Genomic DNA, 21,522 nt, shown 5'->3' on the forward strand with positions numbered 1-21,522 from the left:
AGGAGTGAAACCTGAGGTGGTGTTCTCGAGGTTTAACATGTTGTGTGTTCTGATATACTCTTCTTCTCACCATGTTTGTAAAGAGTGGTTATTTGAGATACTCTAGCCTTCCTGTCAGCTCAAACCATACTCCTCTGACCTCTCTCATCAACAATGTGTTTCCACTCACAGAAACAATATGCTTTATGCTTTTTGTTTTTTGGACCATTCTGTGTAGACTGTTGTGCGTCAAAATCCCAGGATATCAGCAGTTTCTGCAACACTCAAACCAGCCTGTCACGCGCCAACAATCATGCCACGGTCAAAGTCACTGAGATCATATTTTTTTCTCATTCTGTGTTTTAGCTGCATCTGCATGATTTTATGCTTTGCATGTCTGCCACATGATTGGCTTCTACACTCTACTACAAATGTTTGCAATCTAGGTATAATCTTTGATAATACACTTTTGTTTGAACCACATATTAGGTCATTGAAGAAAATTGTTTTTTATTAAATCCACAAGATTGCCCGGCTTTGACCCTTACTTAGTTTGAAAGATGCTGAAACCCTGATTGATACTTTCACAGCCTTACACGTAAATTACTGTAATTCCCTCTTCTTTAGCATTTCTCGTAAAACTCTAAATAGTCACCCACATATTCAAAATTCAGCTGCTGGAGTCCTTATTCATACCAAACACATTACACATGCACTCCAACAGCAACGCTCGTGCTCCGTTTCACAGAGAATCAGATACAAACTTCTCGCTTACAAAGTGCTACGTGGCCTTGCCCCGCCTTATCTGTGTGCCGTTGCAGACCTACACCCCTGCTCGGACTCTCAGATCCACCAAAACTGGTCTGCCGTTGGTGGACCAGACTGACCAGACTCACAGTCTGGGCCAGATCAGATCTCTCCACTAAGACCTTTGTGACTGCATATCCTTCTCTCCCAACACATTTAATGTAAAATGTACCTTTTCTCCCAAAACCTTTCACTTTCTTCTTCCTACCAGTCTTTTTCCTACATAAATATGTCTGTGTACAGAGGCTTTGAGTGTTAGAAAGGCGCTATATAAACGAACACATTATTATTATTGTGTCTTTTCCTTTTTTGGCGTGTATTTGTATTGCTTTTTAGTGCCAGCCTTTGGATTTAGGGCTGTGAAGAGTTATGATGTGAACGGTGCCTAATATGGTGATCTTCTGCAACTCTAGAGTAGTTTCTTGTCCTTTCCTGATTAACCCCAGTGCTCCAGGGATTATGGAGATTGTTGTTACTTTGGTCTGCTGATCTCAATGTCCAGGTCTCAGTGTACTTGGAAAGCTTGTCAGTGCATTGGACAGAAATTCTCTCTGATGGAACAGACACATCAGGAAGGTAGCTTATCATGTGTCTTCTATGTTGGATTACTATGTCAGGGTTTTTGGTGGTGAATTCCCGGGCTGTGATTATGGACATATCTCACAGTAATGTTGTTAGTTAATATTCGGTCACAGTGGCTGGCTGGTACCATGCATGAGATGTTTGTAGAATGTATTATTATTATTATTATTATTATTATTATTATTATTATTATCCATAGTTTCCTAACAGTACATGCATGCACATACATGTGTATGTGTGTCTCATGCACATCCTCCTCCTGCACCATCCTCCCTTCAGTGCTTTAATGGGGGCGGAGGTACAGAGAGCTATAAAAAGCGCGCGGCCCTCATCACAGAGCCGCAACGGTGTACACCGGTACACGCGCACGGATTAACCGAGAGAGAGAGAGAGAGAGAGAGAGCTGATAACTGACTCATCAGGTCCCTCCGCGTTTGCTTCATACTACACTATACTGACAGCGTAAACTTTTTTTTTTTTTTCTAACAGTATTAAATCACACATTTCTAATTTCCCTCCCAGAGTTGCGGACATTACTGCACGGATTTTTTTTATCCGTTTTTAATTCATTCCTTCAGCTGAAAAGTCTCCCCGCAAAGAAAGAGAGTTAAGAGAAGAACCGCGCGCTCCGAGAGGATGCTCACGCTGACGCGGAGCTCGTGCTGCTGCTGCTGCTGGCTGCTCGCGCTGCTGCTGAGCCACGCGGGAGTCAGAGCGGCCAACCACAACAAGAACCACAACTCCATCAAAACGGCGCCGCTCGGAGAGGCGCCCACTGCCGCCACTGCCGCCGCCGCCGCCGCCGCCACGCACCCGGGCAGCGCGGCTCACGCGCCGGCGAAGAAAGCCAACGTTCCCGTGCAGGTAAGCCACGCGCGCGCGGGTGACAGGTGTCCGGGCTTCATTTCCGTATAATTCTCCAAGGCAGATGAAGATGACTTCTTAGGGCTCCTTAAAAACAAAAACAAAAACGAACAAACAAAACAACAACAAAAACTACTACCTGCACAATACACTTTGCGCACGAGCACTGCACTCAGAAACATGGTACTAAAATGTACCTTTCCTTGTCACTCACTCTTGTGGTACAAAGAGTACATCTTTTGTGCGTTTAGTGTTCAGAGATGCATGTAGTGTAAACCTCAAAATTCTAAATTAAAGGTACAAAAGAGATCCTTCAAGTCCAATTTTCAAGGCACACCACATTCACCTCACCACTAAAAGCACTAAAGGTACAGTTCAGTACTTTTGTTCTGAATATAGTCATGCACTGGGTCAGATCTTAAAATGTCTATTCAAAATAAGTGCCAGTCATTCTTCGTTTGTGTGTGTGTGTGTGTGTGTTTGTGTAATAGTAACATTACACATAGTGTTACAGAAGTAACAAATAGTGTACCTCACATTTACAGATTCATGTGTAACTTCATCTTCAATGTCTAACCAGAAGTTAAACTGGGATTTAGAGTGTGTGTCTGTGTGTGTGTGTGTGTGTTTGGGGCAGTGTGGGAAAAGTACTGTTCACTGATACCTTGGAAATGGGAAATGTTTTATGATTAAAACCAGATTTCATTTTCTTTTCTTTTATCTCCAATTATGTGGCCAAATTAAGATTTCGATTTCCTTTTTTTTTTTTTTTTTTTTGCTATTTTTGTTTATTATTAAAATTTCTCTTCTTTCCTTTCTGGCATACACAGATACACAATGCTGTAATGCGTTTAAACAAGCAGAATAAAAAAAAACTAAAAAAAAAAAGAGTATGTTCTAGCAGACTGTCTGTTATTACCTAAATTACGATTCTAAAATTAAAGAAAAAAAAATCAAATTTTACATTTGCCGTGTTTAGCAGATGCTCTTTTCCAGAGTGACTTACAGAAGAGCTGAGAAAAATATTCTCACTCTAGTACAAATAGATCAGGGACGAAACACAACATAAAGCTAAAAAAACTTTCATAGGAATTAGTGCAAGAATTAGTACAGCAAAGAGAACAGTACGTTTTCTTCAGTTAGCTGTGCAGATTTAGTGCTTGTTTAAGTGCTTAGCGGAGAGATGAACTTCAAAAGTGTATACTGTGAATATGCATGAATTAGGCAGTGTCCCCTCTGTCCCCTCTGTCCCGGTTACATTAGAAACATTTGCACATTACCAGACAAGCACGATTTAATTCTTTACGTTCCTGTTACGTTCACAGATAAGTCACTACATCACTTCAGCTGTCCTCGATGTTGTCAGCGATGTGCTCACTACATTCCCCGGACTAAACAGGCTTGTGTAATGCGCTACAGTTACCCTGACTGACCAAAATCTCTACTCTACACTTGACTAAACTGATTGTGCACCACATTTCTTAACATTTCCAATAAATGTTGGAATGGCTGCTAGTTAAGAAATATCCATGGAAAACTACGCCAAGTGTAATATTACGCTCATATTAGGATATAAGTGCAATGACTGAAACGGTGGAAGTTTAGGAGGTGAAATACAGCGAATTTGAGGATTTTACTTTCTAAAAAAAGACAGTGAAGCCAGGGCCAGTAGGTTATATAGTATGCACTTAAATTATGATAATTGTCATATTATGGCTTGAAATAGACTTTATAAATGGAACACTTTTCCTTCATAATTGATTTTTGTTGATTTATGAGAACACTCAGTGAAGCTCATATGGAGGTCACAGCATAAATAAAAAAAGACTGGTGTAAGGTCTCATATGCATATTGTAGCTATTTTTTTCTTTCTTTTTTTTTTTGCAAAAAAAACCATCAACCAGTATAGTGTGCAGCCTGAATGTGGCTCTTGTCTATATTTTGCTGTGAAAACTTCACACATGGCATGATGATTAAACTATATTTCCAGCAGCCTTATATACACATGAAACGTTTTAATCCTAGATTGCTATCTATTTTCCCATCTGTCTAGAATCAAGCCCAGTTTGGGGATTTTCTTGCTGTAACACCCTTTTTTTCTCATTTGTTCATTAGCAAGTTTAGTAGATGTGTAAGAAAATGAAGAAATTTAACCCCTTCAAACTCACTCAAAGGTTTTAAATACATTGGACAGTTGATCATGACTTATGTGTGCTGTGAACTCGGAAAACCAAATAAATAAGACTTTCCCTTACGTCATCCTACTTGCTTGGGACTGTTATAATTAATCATTTCTAAAATTAACGCTATAGGCATCTTGTTGAAGACTGAGAACATTATATTAATTATTAATGGTGCGTGTCTCTGTAGTAAAGACTCAAATTATTAATATTTTTGTACAACTTTTCCTGCTGTGTCATGAAACATGGCATGAAAAAAAAGACAGAGGTTGGTGATGTGCAGTCAGATGGTGCTGTGACGTGAAGGGAAAAAATAATCACTGGTGGTAAATATAGCTCGGTGGCATCTCTCAGGTCAGCGGAAAAAAAAAGCAGTCCTGGCACTGATCAAGTTGATAAAGTAAGGTCTCGGTCTTCCTCTCTGTGTGTGGTGCTCTACAAATCCAGATCTCTTCTGAGCCTTACAGTTGATACCACTGATCCATTCGGCTCGTCTGACCACAGTGATACTCACAGAGCACGGCTCCTTGTTGCAGAACTGAAACGCTATGCTACGTTTAGCCAGTCGGGCAAACAACGATGATTAACAGTGGTGCTGGTGCTTTAGGTAAAGCAACATGGATTCATTTCCAGCCTGATTTTTTCAACAAACGGTGGCTCTCTTCCAACATGCCTGAGGCGCTCGCCGCTGACCCTCTCAGCCCATCTAAAGTGCTTGTTTATGAGCGGGGTAAATAAAAGATAACAGTGTCGATGTTGGCGAGAGAAAGTGTGGCCTGTGGTTTGCACCAGCTTCATGGACGTTTCTTTCTTTCTTTTTTTTTTTTTTTTGCGAGGAGCCCGAGGCGTATTTATATACTGTGTAAAACTGAAACTGGAGGAACGTTCTGCTAAATGTAATTCGTACAGCAGGATGGATTTATTCTGCGGCTTTTCACTTTGTCACTCTCGCCTCAGTGTGATATAGTGAACCTTATTAAGTATCTGATGGTGATGCCAGGAATCAGAAGTGTTAGACTGATGGAAAGCTGGCCTAAATATTGCGATCGCAAGTAGAGCACACAGCGTACTGGAACTTCATGCAAGCCTACAATGTATGACAGATGAGGTGCTGAGTGCGGCTTTTATCACCCTCTGGACAGAGGTGACTCACTGAAGTGTTGGACGCGTTCTAGGAGGAAATTTACCATCTCAGTGGTTTGCTAGGCTCCCTGATAAACGTGTCGTGTTTTTATCCGTCTTTAGAGAGTCGCTCATCCCCTCAAGGGCTCCAGCTCACTATCATTAAAGGATAAGTGGAGGATCTAAACATAAGCTTGCAATAAATAAGTCCCACTTGTTTACGCTAATACACTGCGAATTAGACGTGTAAGGGAAACGGGCCACCCAGCGTTGCACACTAAAGCCAAAAGAGAAGCAGTTCGTTTGTGTTTCTGTCACATTAGCGGAGTGGGCCAGCAACTTGAAGACATGTTATAGTCATATCTTTTGGCACTCTGTTGATGAAGACTTCCTCTCTATAAATAATAATGGTATCAGGTATTCCCATTTGCCCTCCCCAAAGACTCATAAATCATAAAAACATCAGCTGAAACTCGGAAGTCGCAGAGTGTTTCGGTTAAAAGAAACCCCCAGTGGGAATTTTGAGAAACTGAACGTGGGTGGGCAGCAGCATTCTCTTGTTTTTTTTTTGCTTTTGCCAAAAACAGAGGTACTGGCATGGGCATGGCATGCTTCACTCCTTTAACCATGAGCAGGGATAACCGTGCAGCAGGGATATGGATTCAGGCTCAAGCCTACATGAACATGAGACCTGTTTCTCATCAGCGGCTCAGTTTCTCCCCCTTTTTTAAAACCAGTCCCCTTATTTAATTTGACACGGTGGTTCCGTTAACGAGAGGGGGGACCAGATTGTTTGGATCTTGCTTGTAAAGAGAGGAAACAGGTCTCTGCTGCCCCCTCTGGGGTTAAGTGGCTGTTTAGTGATGCTAACGAGCTGAGAGAGTGAACTAAACCAGCCCGAGGTGTGACGGCTCGTTAGCGCTAGATGGGCTAATCACACCTCTCTCACTCCTGCGAGCCTGCGAGACGCCACGACTGCTACCACCTGGCTTAAAGCATCTTACAGCCTTTATGATATCCAGAGCTTGTGAGATTGTGTCCAATTATCCATGCTCATTAAAACTGTTCATTTCCTCACTCGTGTTAGCTAGCGCTCTTCCCTCTGCGGCCGTTTCTCATAGGCTGCCCGGTGTTTATGTAAATCGTGTTAAATGAGTGACAGGCTCACGTTCAAAAGTGGCCCTTCAGGGGTTAGTGCACACATGTTTTGTGGTGGAGAGATTAACCTTAAACTTGGGCTTCAAACAGCGAGAGAAAGCACAGGCCGCCTCTGTGATCTGGTTCTTGTGGCCTTTGAGGCTGGATAGCGTTTGTTTGCTCAGTGACATCGTTTATTTTACTCCGGGAAACCCTCTCAGCTCACTAACACCATTCATGGTGTCGGGTGTCCATTCTGATTCCTCAAGGTCAGATCCAGAGAGGCCCAGGGGCCCGGGAGTTCACAAACCTCATGTGTGAAACAGCAAACCATTCACAATTACACGTTCTGCTTCAGAGTCCTACCAGACCAAAGCTCGCGTCTAGGCTTTGAAAAGCGATCTCATTTGAATTACTTTATTTACTAACCTTTCTTGGGAGTGTATTATGGAATTATTTAGTCATCAGAATTGCTTAGAGATGGAGATTTAGACTGCGCTGAAAGACAAGTCAAATCTGTAAAGCCAAAAGCTCAGTGGTTGCTGTTTTTTTGCTCTGGAGAAGTAACAAATGCACCAGGGTTGGGTATTATGCAGCAATCCAACACTGATATCAAATGCTGGGAGTGACGGGTTTGTGGAAAAGATTAGGGAAAATCTCGACTGAGAAACTGAGTTTAAAGCCAAAGACCAAAAAGGGTTGGTCTTCAGAATTCAATCTTCTCTCCAGATGCTTTCTTCATCTACTATACGCTTCCTACAAGCTTATCACCTCCATATTTACTAATTCTCCCATTCTTTTAACCTTCTTTTAACCCCAAAAACTCCAGCCTTACATTCTTCACTCTCACAGCTACTTAACTTTCCTATTAGTTCCATAGCAGCTACTGAACAATGCTTTAAGATGAATAAAAGAATAATAATGTCACCTTCTATTCTTGGAGAGATAGTCATTAAAAGGGAAAGCATATATAACAGTCAAAGTTCAAGTAGATAACTGATTTAAAGTCTCGTCTTATTATTGAGTTATTTGTCTTAAGGCACATTATTAAGTAAGTACAGTGAAAATAATTGCAAAAGTATGTTGGTATGAGAGTGGAATTTGGACTCAGTGATGGTGAGTCATATGTTGGCTCAGGAAGATGGGAAAGCATGGGGTGGCATTTGGGGCCTTCTGGTAGCAGCCATCCTTTTACACTGATCCAGGATCAGCTTTCTTAAACATTTCTTTTTAAACATGCTTCAATATGGGTTCCATAAAGTGGGCTGAGATAAGTTGATTATATTCCTATAACAGCATGTCCTGAACTGTTTTATTCCTTATTCCTCTTGTACCAGAATTTGCCATCTCCAACATTTTTTTATTTATTAAAGAATAATTCATCTCATACTTTTTTAAATAGATTTATAGTTACATTTATTGTGGAATGTCTGCAAACAGTCATTTCCTCACCAGCCTCTTTATTTCCTCCCCCTCTAATAGTTAAAATGAAAAAAAAAAAAAAATACAGCATGTCATGTTACCGAGAAACCACAAAACACTCCCTCCCGAAAAGTTACAGCTTTACATCTGACTGATATAAAGCGCTGGCAGTGGAGACTCCTTCCAAAAATGCTGAATAAAAATCTCTTAGAAAACTTCATACAACACCATATCAACAATTACACACACTAAAAAAAATCTGTTTATGGTGAGCATCCTCCATAGACGTCCCTGTGTAAGTTGTTACCATAGAAATAATAACATATTAGAATGAGCACATTAATGTAAACCTGCGATTTGCCTTGCAGCTGGAACTACTGTCAGAGCTGCTGTTATAGAAAATTAGATTATAGACATGATATTAGCATTGGGATTTGGTATTAGGGTTTTACAGTGATGCTGAATGACAGATTTAAACAGACATGCCCAAGGCCATGCACAGAATAATTTCCTGTTAAGAAAACAGAAACACACAACTCCAATGTTCATCTCTGAGAGACAGCCAGTGTAGCCACAGTAGGTTTCGTCCCAGATTCGGTGTGTATTAGACGACGAGCACTCAGCTGGACTCGCTTACAGAACAGAGCCTGCAAACACACAGCGACTGTTTACGCATGTCTTCACATTTGTCAATTGGTCACATGAAAGTTCTGGAGTTTTGTAAACTTCATGGGTTTCATTAAAATTCAGTTATTGTAGATTTTCTGTAAGGCAATATGACTTAATATGAGCATAATAGTTCATATGAGCACAATTTGAAGAACAAGTTAAGGCATGTTAGTCGCTCGCGGGCCACAAGTTACAATTCATTACTGTCTCTTTGCATGGAAATCATTTTCCCATTGTATGTCCTTACAGACATTTGCACCAGAAATATGTTAAAAACAAAACAATGTTTGCAATAAATGATTATAATGTTTTTAATATCCGAAGCGTGTGCCATTAGTGAAGCATTGGCAGCATTACGATCATGTGAGGCCTATCTCAAGGAAGAACCTCAGTTGTAAAGCAATTGTTTTTATTATGGCACTATCTATCTATCTATCTATCTATCTATCTATCTACTGAAGGAATGTAAATGGAGATTGATCTCCTGTACATGTACATATAAACTGAATTCACTTCCATTTTATTTGGATAGCGCTCTGGTTCGGACTGATGTGAATCTGTCAGGAGCGTAAGAAATAAAATATGCCTGTGAAAGAACAAGTGGAAAACCAACTGCGCACTGAGTGTAGAAAGAAAATCTAATGTCAGTTTAAGGCAAGAGAATTCAATAATACAAGTACAAAAATCTAAAATTACATTTAAACACATTGAGCTGTTTCGAATCTGCATTAGCTTTAGGGATTCATTTTCAAATGTCATAAAGGATTGCAATTCAGTTCCTAGACCGCGTCGCTCCTCTGGGCGGAGAATTCAATACCGAATTTTGATTTCTTGGCAGATGGACTCATGATTGGCTAAAGATGAAATTAAAGGCAGATCCCAGAGCATGTACGGCTTAATCGCTGTGTGGAGCTTTAAAGTTCAATTTGTGTGATTTATAAACATATTGCAATGTTTATATCAAATGAAATAAATATTAGGCAGAATATTAGAGAAATGGCAGCATGAGATATGAGATGAGATTAGAGCTCCAAATAGGTCATCATACACACACACCCACACACACACACACACACAAACACACTCGTATTGACCTTTCTGCTAATTTATTCTTTTGCCTTGTTTGCCTTGATCATCTCGGTACAGCAAACACATTAATCCTGGTTATGTGCCTGCTGCTATAATAGTGCACGTCAGCATTCGGTCAGATTAAAGATTAAATAAACAAACTGGAATGCGCATGTAAACCATCATGCCTCCTCCGTGCATCACTGAATATCACATAACATCCACTTCCAAGTCTGTCCATAATAAAAGATCTCTTACTGGTTAAGCGCTCTCACGAACGGTCGGTTGCTTTCATTATAGGAGACTGGAAATGGATTTTTTTTTTTGGTAAGATTTCTTTTGTTAGACTGAAAAGATTACTAGCATTTCTGAGACAAACTCATGGGTCTGTTTTAAATATAAATACCACCCACACTCTGTTAAACTGGTTACCTTCTCCTGTGATTTTTATCCTGAATATTTAGCAATCACATTAAAAATATACTTGGCAACTGCGTATCATGATCGGAGAAATTGTGTCCTAGATTTGACTCAGGTGAAAATATTTAGCTTGTAACGTCTGGTTAGCATTAGAAATGTTTTTCTTCATGTTACGGCAATGTCTGGAAGTTTTGTTTGACGTTTCTTAGAGAAACCGCTCACAGGTATGAAATTTCACACCATTTTGACTCAGTATAAATGGATCCCAGGTCTGTGAAATGTTAATTTCTTGAATTTGTTATATAGTTTCTGTATAATTGCAAAGACCAGCTGTAACATCTCTCAGCCCTTTTCTGGAAACTGTGTGTGTGTGTGTGTGTGTGTGTGTGTGTGTTGAGTCTAACTGATAAAAATCAAAAGCAAGCATTCCACACTAAAAAAAGGTAAAGCCAGGCAAGCTACGAATGTTTTTTAGCATTCCTAAAGTGTATAAAGGTGCAGAGAAGGTGTGTATTTTTCAGCAATTCAGCTCCCCGGAGAGTGTTTTAGATGTGATAAGCAGAAGAGAAATTTTCTAAGCTACTCTTTTCCAAGATTTATTTTTCTTCATGATGTCCATATACACATTTAATCAGAGGTCATATATATGATGACGTCGTATCAAGTTACAATATCTTGAATTTAGTCAAATTTGTTTCCAATTTCCTATTATAAGATTACATTAAACCAAATAGAAGATTTGGTAAAATAAATAAAACTAATTTCTAGACATTTTGGACAAATTTCAAGCTTGAAATAGTCTTGTTCCATTGGCAGATAATTTTGCTAATGTTAAGCATTTATTTTTAGAAAGAAGAAAAATGACCTGGCAGTAGAATAAGAAAATTTAAAACTGGAAATAATTGAAAAATAAAAGTAACCATGTCTAGAAATAGGTTTAATAATGTTAGATTTGGTTTATGGTAATCTAATAATAAAAATACTAGATCAATGTGACTATATTCAAGATATTTTCACTTGCAAAGATGTTATTTTTTTTGCCGGGTGCAAAAATACACTATTCTAAGTTTTTATTCCATTTTGCCTGCAAACAGTAAATGAGAACTAACGCATTAAGGAAGTAAAGCTGTGAGTGGGAAACTGAAGAAACCACACACACACACACACACACACACGAAAGGATTGGTCCGTGGAATTATTTGAGCCAGTTGTTTGAATTTGTCACTTTACGACATCGTGCCTAATTTGCAAATCTCAATTCAATGTCAGATTTTAAAGATGATGTGTGAGAGTTCATTCATCTCTCTGTCTCTAGGTGTACAGCGGTGAGAAGCAGTGCAGCAGCGATAAGGACTGTGCGGTCAGTAGTTACTGTCACAGCTCGCAGCACTCTCCGTCACGATGCGTCACCTGCCGCCGGAGGAAGAAGCGATGCCACAGAGATGCCATGTGCTGCCCCGGGAACCGCTGCAGCAACTGTACGTATCATATATCAGTTCATCCTGAAGCTGTTCCACTTTCTTGTGCATGTTATAGACTACAGAACTGTAGTCTGTCTGAGTTTTAGTATTTAAAATTATATTTGTACACTCAGTGTGTCCATACGTAACTACACGATGTCCTCTGCATTCACACTAGCAAGCGACAAGTCAGTCATGTTGCTTGTTGTTTGTCTCTTGCTACCGTTGTCACCTGTGGGCGTGGCCTGTCCAGTGTTGTTGTTGTTTTTTTCAGTTCCAATGAGAAACTGTAGTAGCTATATATAACTTATAAAGCTAACTAGCTTCAACTTAAAACAAATTAAAGAATTCACTCAGAGTGTGAAAATTGTTTCTTTCTTGTCTTTCTTTTTTTTTCTAATTTACATATTACATGCTCGGTTTCATACTAGCTTTACTGACAGATTAGCGAAGCAAGATACCTGTGCTATTTACATATGCAACGATCTCTACTGCTCTCTTCCAAGATTTATTTTTCTTCATTATGTCCATATTCACATTTATTGAGAGGTTGAATATATGTCAGGATGACATTGTATCAAGTTTATTCATAAACAAGTTTATATCAGATTTGTGTAGAAACCCATTTTTAAACCCATTAAAGAAAACTTAAAACTTGAAATAATTGAAAAATAAAAGTAACAATGTCTAGAAATAAGTTTAATAATCTTAGATTTGGTTTATGGTAAACTTATAATAAGAAATACTAGATCAATGTGACTATATTCAAGAGATTTTCACTTGCTAAGATGTTATTTTTTTTGCCGGGTGCAAAAAAACCACAGTTCTAAGTTTTTATTCCATTTTGCGTACAAACAGTAAATGGGAACTAATGCAGGAAGGAAGTAAACACACACACACACACACACCAAAGGATTGGTCCTTGGAATTATTTGAGCCAGTTGTTTGAATTTGTTACTTTATGACATTGTGTCTAATTTGCAAATCTCAATTCAAATGTCTCTTGTTGGTGATAAAACCATACCATATGCAAAGAATACCGTTCAACCAACATGTATTAAAATTAAGTTCTCAACACTGGTATCGTGGAAATGTGATTAAAAAAAGTTTGATATCAGTTTCTGGTCTTATGAGTTTAATTTAGCTAACTACTATTGGAAGGCCAGACATTAATATTGCTTTTTAGTCAATTTTTGCATCATAATGATATCAAAATATTTTTAAGCAAAGAAACTTGATAGAGAAAAGCCTTTAAGCTATCAAAATGAGGCATTTTTGTTTTAAAGATAAATGTATACTGTATATGCAGCAGTTAACAACTGCTTTTAATGAAGGAATATATTTTACAGTTTTGAAATGTTTATATAATGCAATGTCAAACTACTTCATGTTCCAAGATGATTATCATCATCATTATTATTATTATTCATTTACATACATATTTACATGAATAAATATCCAGGAAATTCATAATGAATATTTCCAGATAACTCGTACTGAATATTTGCATGCCCTCAGTCACACTGATGCCACGTTCTTCTTCCCGTGTTTAGTTATCTGCGTCCCATTCCCTGAGAACCTCATGACCCATCACATCTCACCTTTAAAGGAGCACAAAAAGCTAAGCAAAGACAAGGGCTGGAAGAAGAGCGGGAAAGTCCAGACCAAGGTTTCCCTCAAAGGTAAGGGAATTCACATCTAAATGTTTTTACGTCTGTGGAGTTCAGAAACCAGTTTGGAGAGTTCTGCATATTTCTGTGCAGTTAGCATGTGTGACCTGAGCTCATGTCATTGACTGTGTTTGTGGAGAGGGAGCGCCAGACTGTGAATGCAAACATAATTGCCTGTTGCTCGTTAATGAACCGAACCCTGATCATTCAGCACAGCTGCAGTCATGCACCTAACCACAATGCACGCTGATCTTCCTACTCCTTTCTTTCAGATAGGTGATGGATAAATAAAATTATGTGCAATTAGAAATTAATGTGTAACTCCATATACATTTAGTATAGTTCCTGACAAAATACCTGTTTGTGAACCATGTGTGTGATGATGTGTTAGATATTGACAAAGCAGTGACAAAATGTTTTGGCATTTAATGCTATCATGGGAGTTTGTGTTAGGTATTGATTCTGAGTTGTGGTTTGTACAAAAATCTGGTGAAACAGTCTAAACAAATGAGGTCCTAAAACTGTAATAACCTCAAAGCCTACCATTAAGCAATTAAATACTACTCTATTTATTATGAAGTCTTGCAAAATAGATGGCTTTCTTGCAGAAGGAAATTAGCTGGCTTTTTTAGTATTATTTATGAGCGCAGAGAATAGGATTTAAATAACCCGCTTTTGCGGGATGTGGTTGATGTATGGTTCAGCCAAAAAAATAATGAAATGTTCCACAGTCTGTGGTTTTGTTCTGGCACTGATGCCATTTGGGTTGCATGTTTTATTGGCAGGCCAAAATATTGAACAAAAATCTCACATGACACAGTAACATATATAAATAAATATTTGCTAAGCTAATTATCCCACTGAAAGAGTAATATAAATCGCTTGACATGCAGCCGGACCGAAGTGGTTAATAAATCAGGAAGTCGTTTGCTGGGACTCAATGAGGCGCCGTATCTCTCTCTTTATAGACAGACCTTTTAAAGCAATTTTAAATGCAGTGTAACAACCAGAGCTCTGGATGTGTTTAAAACTCCTGTAGGAGTAAGCCAAAACAATGTAATGGTCTCATTTTCCTCCGTTCCCTCTGGACAATTTGGATTTGCAGTACTTCCTCAGCAGAATTGCTTGATTGCTTACAGTGGGGTTATTACAGCAAACATACTGATTTGCTACGGGGGCGTACGATACCTGCAGGCTCTACAAATACTGTAATTCAGTTTGGATAATGTAATAAGTCCACGTATTTGTGGTGTGCCATGTAATCCACGTGTTGAACTTTATTGCCCATGGAATATGCAGTGTCAGTTCCCTGAAGTTCAAACCATGTAAAGGTTCGCTCAAAGGTACAGCATTGGCTCTTAAGACACAATTATTCAAGCTTTAGGATCCAACCTTACTTGAGCTTTCAGCATGTACTAATTTTCCACCACATTTTACTACTTTTACCACTTTCTTAGAAAATCAGGATCTTCCCACACAGGTTCTACATAAAGCCCTTCCAACCCAAAGAACCCATTAGTGTGCTTTTTTGTTCAAGAATGTAGGAAGGTTTACTAAGGTTAAGTCAATGTTACGTATTTGTACTTTGTACCATTACCTACATTCTTAGGGGAGAAACATGGTTCTTCAAGGGTTCTTTGGATGGATAATGGTTCTAGCTTTCTAAAGGGGTTCTACTTCTAAGCTAACAACTCTCTGTTTTAGGGTTCTACATGGAACCTTTACAACACAAAAACCATCAGGATTCTATATTAAACTATCCATTAGCTAGCCAAAAATCCAAAAACCTTTATTTTCCCCAAAAGTACAAGTAAGTAAAGGGATAAAAAAAAAAAGTCATATCACTGAGTTACCTTAAATTAGCTTTTCCACCCTGAGGGATTCTTTGATTTATAAAGGTTCTATGTAGGACCCTAAAACAGAGAGTTGTTAGCTTAGAAGTAGAACCCCTTTAGAAAGCTAGAACCAATGAATCATCTAAAGAACACCAGATTTTTTTTCTAGGAGTTTATGGAACTAAAGGTAGAATCAAAGTTGTAAGATCAAGAAGAAACCTTTTAGAAAGATAGAACCATTACCCACCCAAAGAACACCTGAAGAACCATTGTTTCCTAAGAGTGCAAGAAAAGTGAGGAACAAAACACATAGCATTCTTCTACATTCTTGGAAGAAAGGTTTAATCTAGTACTCTAACAGGTCTTTGGGTTGTAAAGGGGTATGAAGAACCTGTATAGTCATAAATATCCATTACCTATACAGAAACCCCCATAGGAACCACTTTCTAAGAGTACAGATATGTAAAGGGATAAATTATTAAGTTCCTTTAAGTCTGCTTTCCCAACACTTGGAAAAAAGGTTGCATATAGCACCCTGAAGGATTCTTTGGTATAGGACCGAGGGTTGTTGGTTTAAGTAGAAGCTCTCCAGAAAAACTAGAACCATTATATCTAGTTTACCTGGATTACCTTTAGTTACCTGCCCTACACTCTTGGGGAAAAAAGGTTGCGTCTAGCACCACAGTGTACTCTCTGTGTTTTAAAGGCTTTATATAGAGACTTACAACAGAAGGTTGTTGGTTCAAGTAAGCCCCATAGAAAGCTAGAATCATTAACCATTCAAAGAACCCTAAGGGAGTGTAGGTAATTAAAGGCACAAAACATGTAAAGTGAGTTAATTTTAGGGTGCGTCTCAATCAGCTCCCTAGGTCGTAAATCAGTATATCGTGTACACAAGTTCAGGCACTGGTAAGAACCCTGGCTCACTACGCATTGGGACACTGATGACTCAGTTTCCAGCGACATGACTATGTACTCGCATTGTAAAACATTACTACTGGCATTTATCGACAACAGGCAGGACCGATATCTTTCTGACATTATATGTCATAAATTTGTTAGCTAAATCACACAAGTTTCTGTCTTCTTTCTATCTTTCAGCTGGATCATAAGGCTAGCTAGTGGATTTTTTAAAATCATTAAACACTTAAAAGTCATTAGACTCAAAGAAACTGTACTTCAAATAAAGTTAAAATTCACTACCGTAGGTAATCATTTGAGAGCTACAACAACGATAACAAGCTACTTACATTTGTAGACGAAGTTGGCTGAGAGTTTGTCCACCATTTCTTTTCAAGCTGAGAGGCTTCAGAAAATATGACTTCATTTCCAGTAAGGGAACATAGTGAGCATCGTTGCTCCCTGGTTTTTGCGGTGCATTGTGGGATTTTTTAGGGAGCGAACGTCCCCAGTGCACTGGAAGGATTTTTCTGACTCATTGGTCAGTACCCTGACTACTGAACTAGGGAGCTGATTGAGACGCACGCCTAGATACCTTCCCCAATATTATTGAAAAAAGAAGGATTAATCTAACACCCCAGGCTTTGGGTTGTAAAGGAACTACATAAGAACATTTATACTAATATATATCCATTTCCACTATTCAAAAGTCTCCTTAGAAACTCTTAGGGAACGTGGTATGATTGAGTTAGGTTAGTTAGCTTTCCCAGACTCTAAGAAAGTTCCATCTAAAAAAAATTAAATGTTTAACTGGTTCATCCCCATGGTTTGTGCGTAGGTCATGAGGGCGACCCTTGCCTGCGTTCCTCAGACTGTTCAGAGGGTTACTGCTGTGCCCGCCACTTCTGGACCAAGATCTGCAAGCCCGTGCTGCGCCAAGGTGAAGTGTGCACCAAACAACGCAAGAAAGGCTCGCACAGCTTGGAGATCTTTCAGCGCTGCGACTGTGCCAAAGGTCTGGCGTGCAAAGTGTGGAAGGATGCCACGTCCTACTCCAGGTCCAGACTGCACATGTGCCAGCGGACCTGAGAGAAGCGAGGGAGCGGAGGCGAATGAGGGAACTGCACCGGAAGGCCCTTCGTTCCCTCCAAGGAGCAAGGTGGAGAGGACTCCCTCTTCCCAGGACTCAGATATATGTGAAGGGGAATCATGGATAAGCGAGAGGAGATTACAGTGAGACAGAGATTAATCTGGGCCAGTGTGTATGTATATGTGTGTGTGCGTATGAGTGTGTGTGTGTGTGTGTTTGCACGCACATGTGCTTGTGAGTTAGTAATGGATGATTGATGTTCTCTATCGATGATTGAGGTTCATGATCAGATACAGCTTTGGGTCGTTTTTACCAAGCTTCTTTTCATGATTTTTTTTTTTTTGCTGCACATGTTTTGAAGAGATTTATTTGAAAGCCATAGCCTTAACAACAGGTAATGAGGTAATTAAATAATTTCACTGTCTATAGGAATTTAGGCTTGACAGCGATTTGAAACAGGACTGAGTTATCCATGAGAAGCACACAGATTTCCTACACATTCTGCCAGGCTTCAGGATAATCTATCAGAAAAAACCACTATATTCCATGGATTCCACAAAAACATAATCTCTTACTGTTCTGTAACACACTCAAGTATATAACCACATGTTGATGTCTGTTAGGTCTACTGCATCTCATTTCAAGCTTATTACTTTTTTATAAGCACTCATTTTGTATATTGTCAAAAAAAAAAAAAAAAAAAAAATAGCACACTGTCACTTAGTCTCAACATTGTTTGAATTTGCAGAAGGGTTCCATGCCCCAGTGCTGCTTTACTGATTTAGGGCTGTATTCATTGTTGGTCACTTAAGTCCACAAATGACATCAATATTTAAGCGGGGAGATATTTGTAAGCTTATAAAATAGCACTTGATCTAGCACATCCTATCATTTTACTTTTTATTTATTTATATCATGCTTAATGACAACTTAATGTAGCCAGGATGTCATGAAATCATCATGTGTACACAGGATATTGGTTATTTTATCATGCAATTTTGATTTGTTTAATAAAATTAATAAAATAATGCTAATGCTTTTGTTAATTCGATGTGCTCTCCTGTAAAGAAAACATGTCCACAGTTTTAAGGATAAGCTGGCCGTGCATTCATCTGCTACACTTCCAGCTCACTTTAAGTTAATTCATAACTTTATACTAAAAAAAAAAAAACTGAAATAAAAAATGTCTCTGATTTAAGACTTTTTCATTGACTTTAAAGGGATGATACTCTTAATTGATTAATAGCGTCAATTTTATGTATCTAATATTGTTTTTTAAAATTTTTTTAAAAAATTTTTAGTGTATTCACAGCCCAAAACATACATTTCAGCATGACATATTGTGGTTACATTAAACTGTCAGACAATCTGGACATAATACTCAGTCGAGCTGATATCAGGCAAGAAAATTGTGTTCAGAACTGTGTGTAACTGAGACACGCCTTTGTTTTTCTCATGCAACTTCTGAATGGTGCTTAAGTTACATCTGAGTTCTGAATGCACAAATTCTGTATTAAATCCTCACTGCACGCGCTTAACTCAACTCTGAATACAGCCATTAGTGAACAGTGGCATAGGTTACAGTTTACATGTTCTCAAAGGCCATGAATATGGTTTCAACTATAGAGCAAATTGAGGATAAGGTAAACTGCAGGGTACAAAGCATAGTTCTCTGAAACTGTTTTTTTCCTCCCCTTTTTTTCATAGAACACCATTAATAACTAAAATATGCATTGAGAATCCAGGAATTAGGCACTGCTGTTTGTTTTACAGATGTTGCCTATTTGTTCGAGGCAGGATCATATGATCTTAGTCTGTTTTCATTTGGCAACATCCGTTGCCATCAAGAAAGCACGAACACATGAAATATTATCGACTCATGACAACATCTTCCAAATATGGATCCAGAATCTACCGGTGAATACCGGATCGGGTTCGGATTACAGATCTAGTCTTAAAATGCCGGATATACTGTATGGGTCGATGAGAAAATATTACAAGAGTATCACAGAGTGATCAAGTAAGAGAAAAATAAATGCCTTTTTTTATTAAAGATGTGTAACTTCTTTATCCATACTTTCTACAGGTTCACTTTAGGTACGAAACATTAGAATTCTAAAAACTTGTTTACAGCTTGAGACTTTTGTGTATAGGTCATTTAAAAGAATCTGTATATTCACAACAATGCCTTATGATTGTGAATTTTAGATTAAATAGCTGTAGCCAATAATATTCAATATAATTACAAATTGTCTATTTTGTGAATTTTTTAAAATTGTATTTTCCTATCAGTTAATAAAGAAGTAATAAGCTCTTATTGTAAATAACAAGGAAACTGAAATGAAATGTATTTAAAAGCAATTGTATATCATGTACATATGATGATGGGAAGTATGGCGGCTATGTGTATGGTACGGAGCCGTGATTAAAAGCAGCCGTTGTGGAATCTAAAGCATGTAAAGCTCCTTTTATAGGAGAGTTTGCGTACATTTAGGTGCAGAAAGACTGTTTTACATCTTCAGTTTTGTCTACACAGTTGCATTTAAGATATATTAAGATCTCCATAGAGAATTATTACTATTAAATTATTTTTAGAACACCTTTAAATGTTTTGTTCAAATTGCCTTTAATGAGTCCATATTGTGCATTTGTTTTCTTCAGTTGTTCCTGAAAAAAATAATACATTGAAACTTGGTGCCCTATATCCCCCTCCCCCAGTGTATATTTACAATGTTTAAATGATTAAAGAATGTATTTTGTATTACAAGCCTGGCTCCTAATTTCTAAATCTTGAAATAAGTTAATAAATAAGTTGTGCTTTAAAAATGGTAAAATGCTCATGTCTGACTCTAAAATAATAATAATAATAATAATAATAATAATAATAATACCCTGCTAGCATTATCACTGTTAGTGATTACATAGAAAATAGTATCTGTGAAATAATAGCCAGTGTACTACTTCATCTAGCCCATAAAAATGAAAAAGTGGAAGTAGCTAAAAAAATCTTTCTTACATGTAATTTATTCTAGTTGACAAAGTGTTCAGTTTGTACTCAATTTGTACTTATACGAAAGCAAAAAAATATATGTAGCGCATAATTATATAATTTAATAATGCAATTCAAAGATGAAAATTACACATATATTGGTCTGTGTAGCTTAAATAGGCATTATTATTATTATTATTATTATTATTATTATTATTAATAACAAATGAAAATAGTATGCATTAATAATAAGAGGACTGAGGACCAGTATAACCAATTTATAACATAGCTTATGCATTTTTTTTTCTTTCAAAAATTTTTTTTAAAATAAAAGTACCTGATTTAATTTGCAAATGAATCCATTTTTGTAGAGTACATTTTACATTTTAGAGCCAAGGTTTGAAAAAGATTTTCAACACCACAGACCTGCACACTTTGAACTCGGAGAACTCTTTCAGTTCATTGAAAAGCTTTGAATCGAATCCTCTAGGTTACACTGCATTCACTGTAAGTGATCTTTATTCAATATGCTCTGAACTGACATTTACTGCTCTATATAGTCGGCCGTCTTGCGTTGCAAATAAGCAACCTGTGTGCATTTTTTTTCCCCGTCGAGGACCCGCCGCCATTTTCACGACTGGGTTCACATTTACAGGTCTGACACATCTATAAAACTCAGCGCAGACTGCAGACTGGGTCTTTGTGCGTCTGGCTGACTGGGCAGAAGGATAAGCAGAAAATACCGAGTGCTTATTCCAAAACCTTTTAACATGAGAAACCACCAGCAGTGCTGGCGCTCTCTACATAATTCCCCTCTGACCGAGGAACCAGGCCTTAATTGTGTCCGCTGTAAAGCACGCCTCCCGCTGTGACTCTCAGACGACCGTTTTGAAGTGAAACAAATATGTAACATGCAACTGTTGGATTCTGTAAAATTTCAGCGTCACTTCAGAGCAGCGTAAAACAACAAAATTACTTACGTATGGAGGAAAATAACCCCATCACCCACTTCATAAGCACATAACCTTTATGTAGTATTCTCAGTACCACAGTAGGGTTTAACTCTTACAGGAAGAAGAAATTTAATTTACATGAAAACATTATGATTCACTGAGTTTAGCCTTTAGTGTTTTTTTTTTTAAGTAGCGTTGCTTAATATGGATTACAGCATCAGCATTACAGTATGAGTTTCAAACAGACTGAACCTCGTGAAGTGAATTTATATTAACATTCCTTATAAGCCGAGTTGGCAGTTTATTATTTATGAGCTCGTTATACCTAATAAAATGGCAGTGTATAGACATATACATACACTGAGTTAGTGGTTT

General features: G+C 38.1%; 1 protein-coding gene across 1 annotated transcript; it reads left to right on the plus strand.

The window, feature by feature from the left end:
- The first annotated feature begins 1,722 nt into the window (after window positions 1–1,722).
- Window positions 1,723–19,979, plus strand: dkk2 (dickkopf WNT signaling pathway inhibitor 2). Its single transcript, XM_026933883.3, has 4 exons — window positions 1,723–2,232; window positions 11,566–11,728; window positions 13,264–13,392; window positions 16,954–19,979. Exons 1-4 carry the CDS (start codon window positions 2,005–2,007, stop codon window positions 17,202–17,204), a joined length of 771 nt encoding a protein of 256 aa, XP_026789684.2. The 5' UTR covers window positions 1,723–2,004; the 3' UTR covers window positions 17,205–19,979.
- Window positions 19,980–21,522: the final 1,543 nt, after the last annotated feature.

The sequence above is a fragment of the Pangasianodon hypophthalmus genome, chromosome 3, assembly GCF_027358585.1.
Source record: "Pangasianodon hypophthalmus isolate fPanHyp1 chromosome 3, fPanHyp1.pri, whole genome shotgun sequence".
NCBI classification, from domain to species: Eukaryota; Metazoa; Chordata; class Actinopteri; order Siluriformes; family Pangasiidae; genus Pangasianodon; species Pangasianodon hypophthalmus.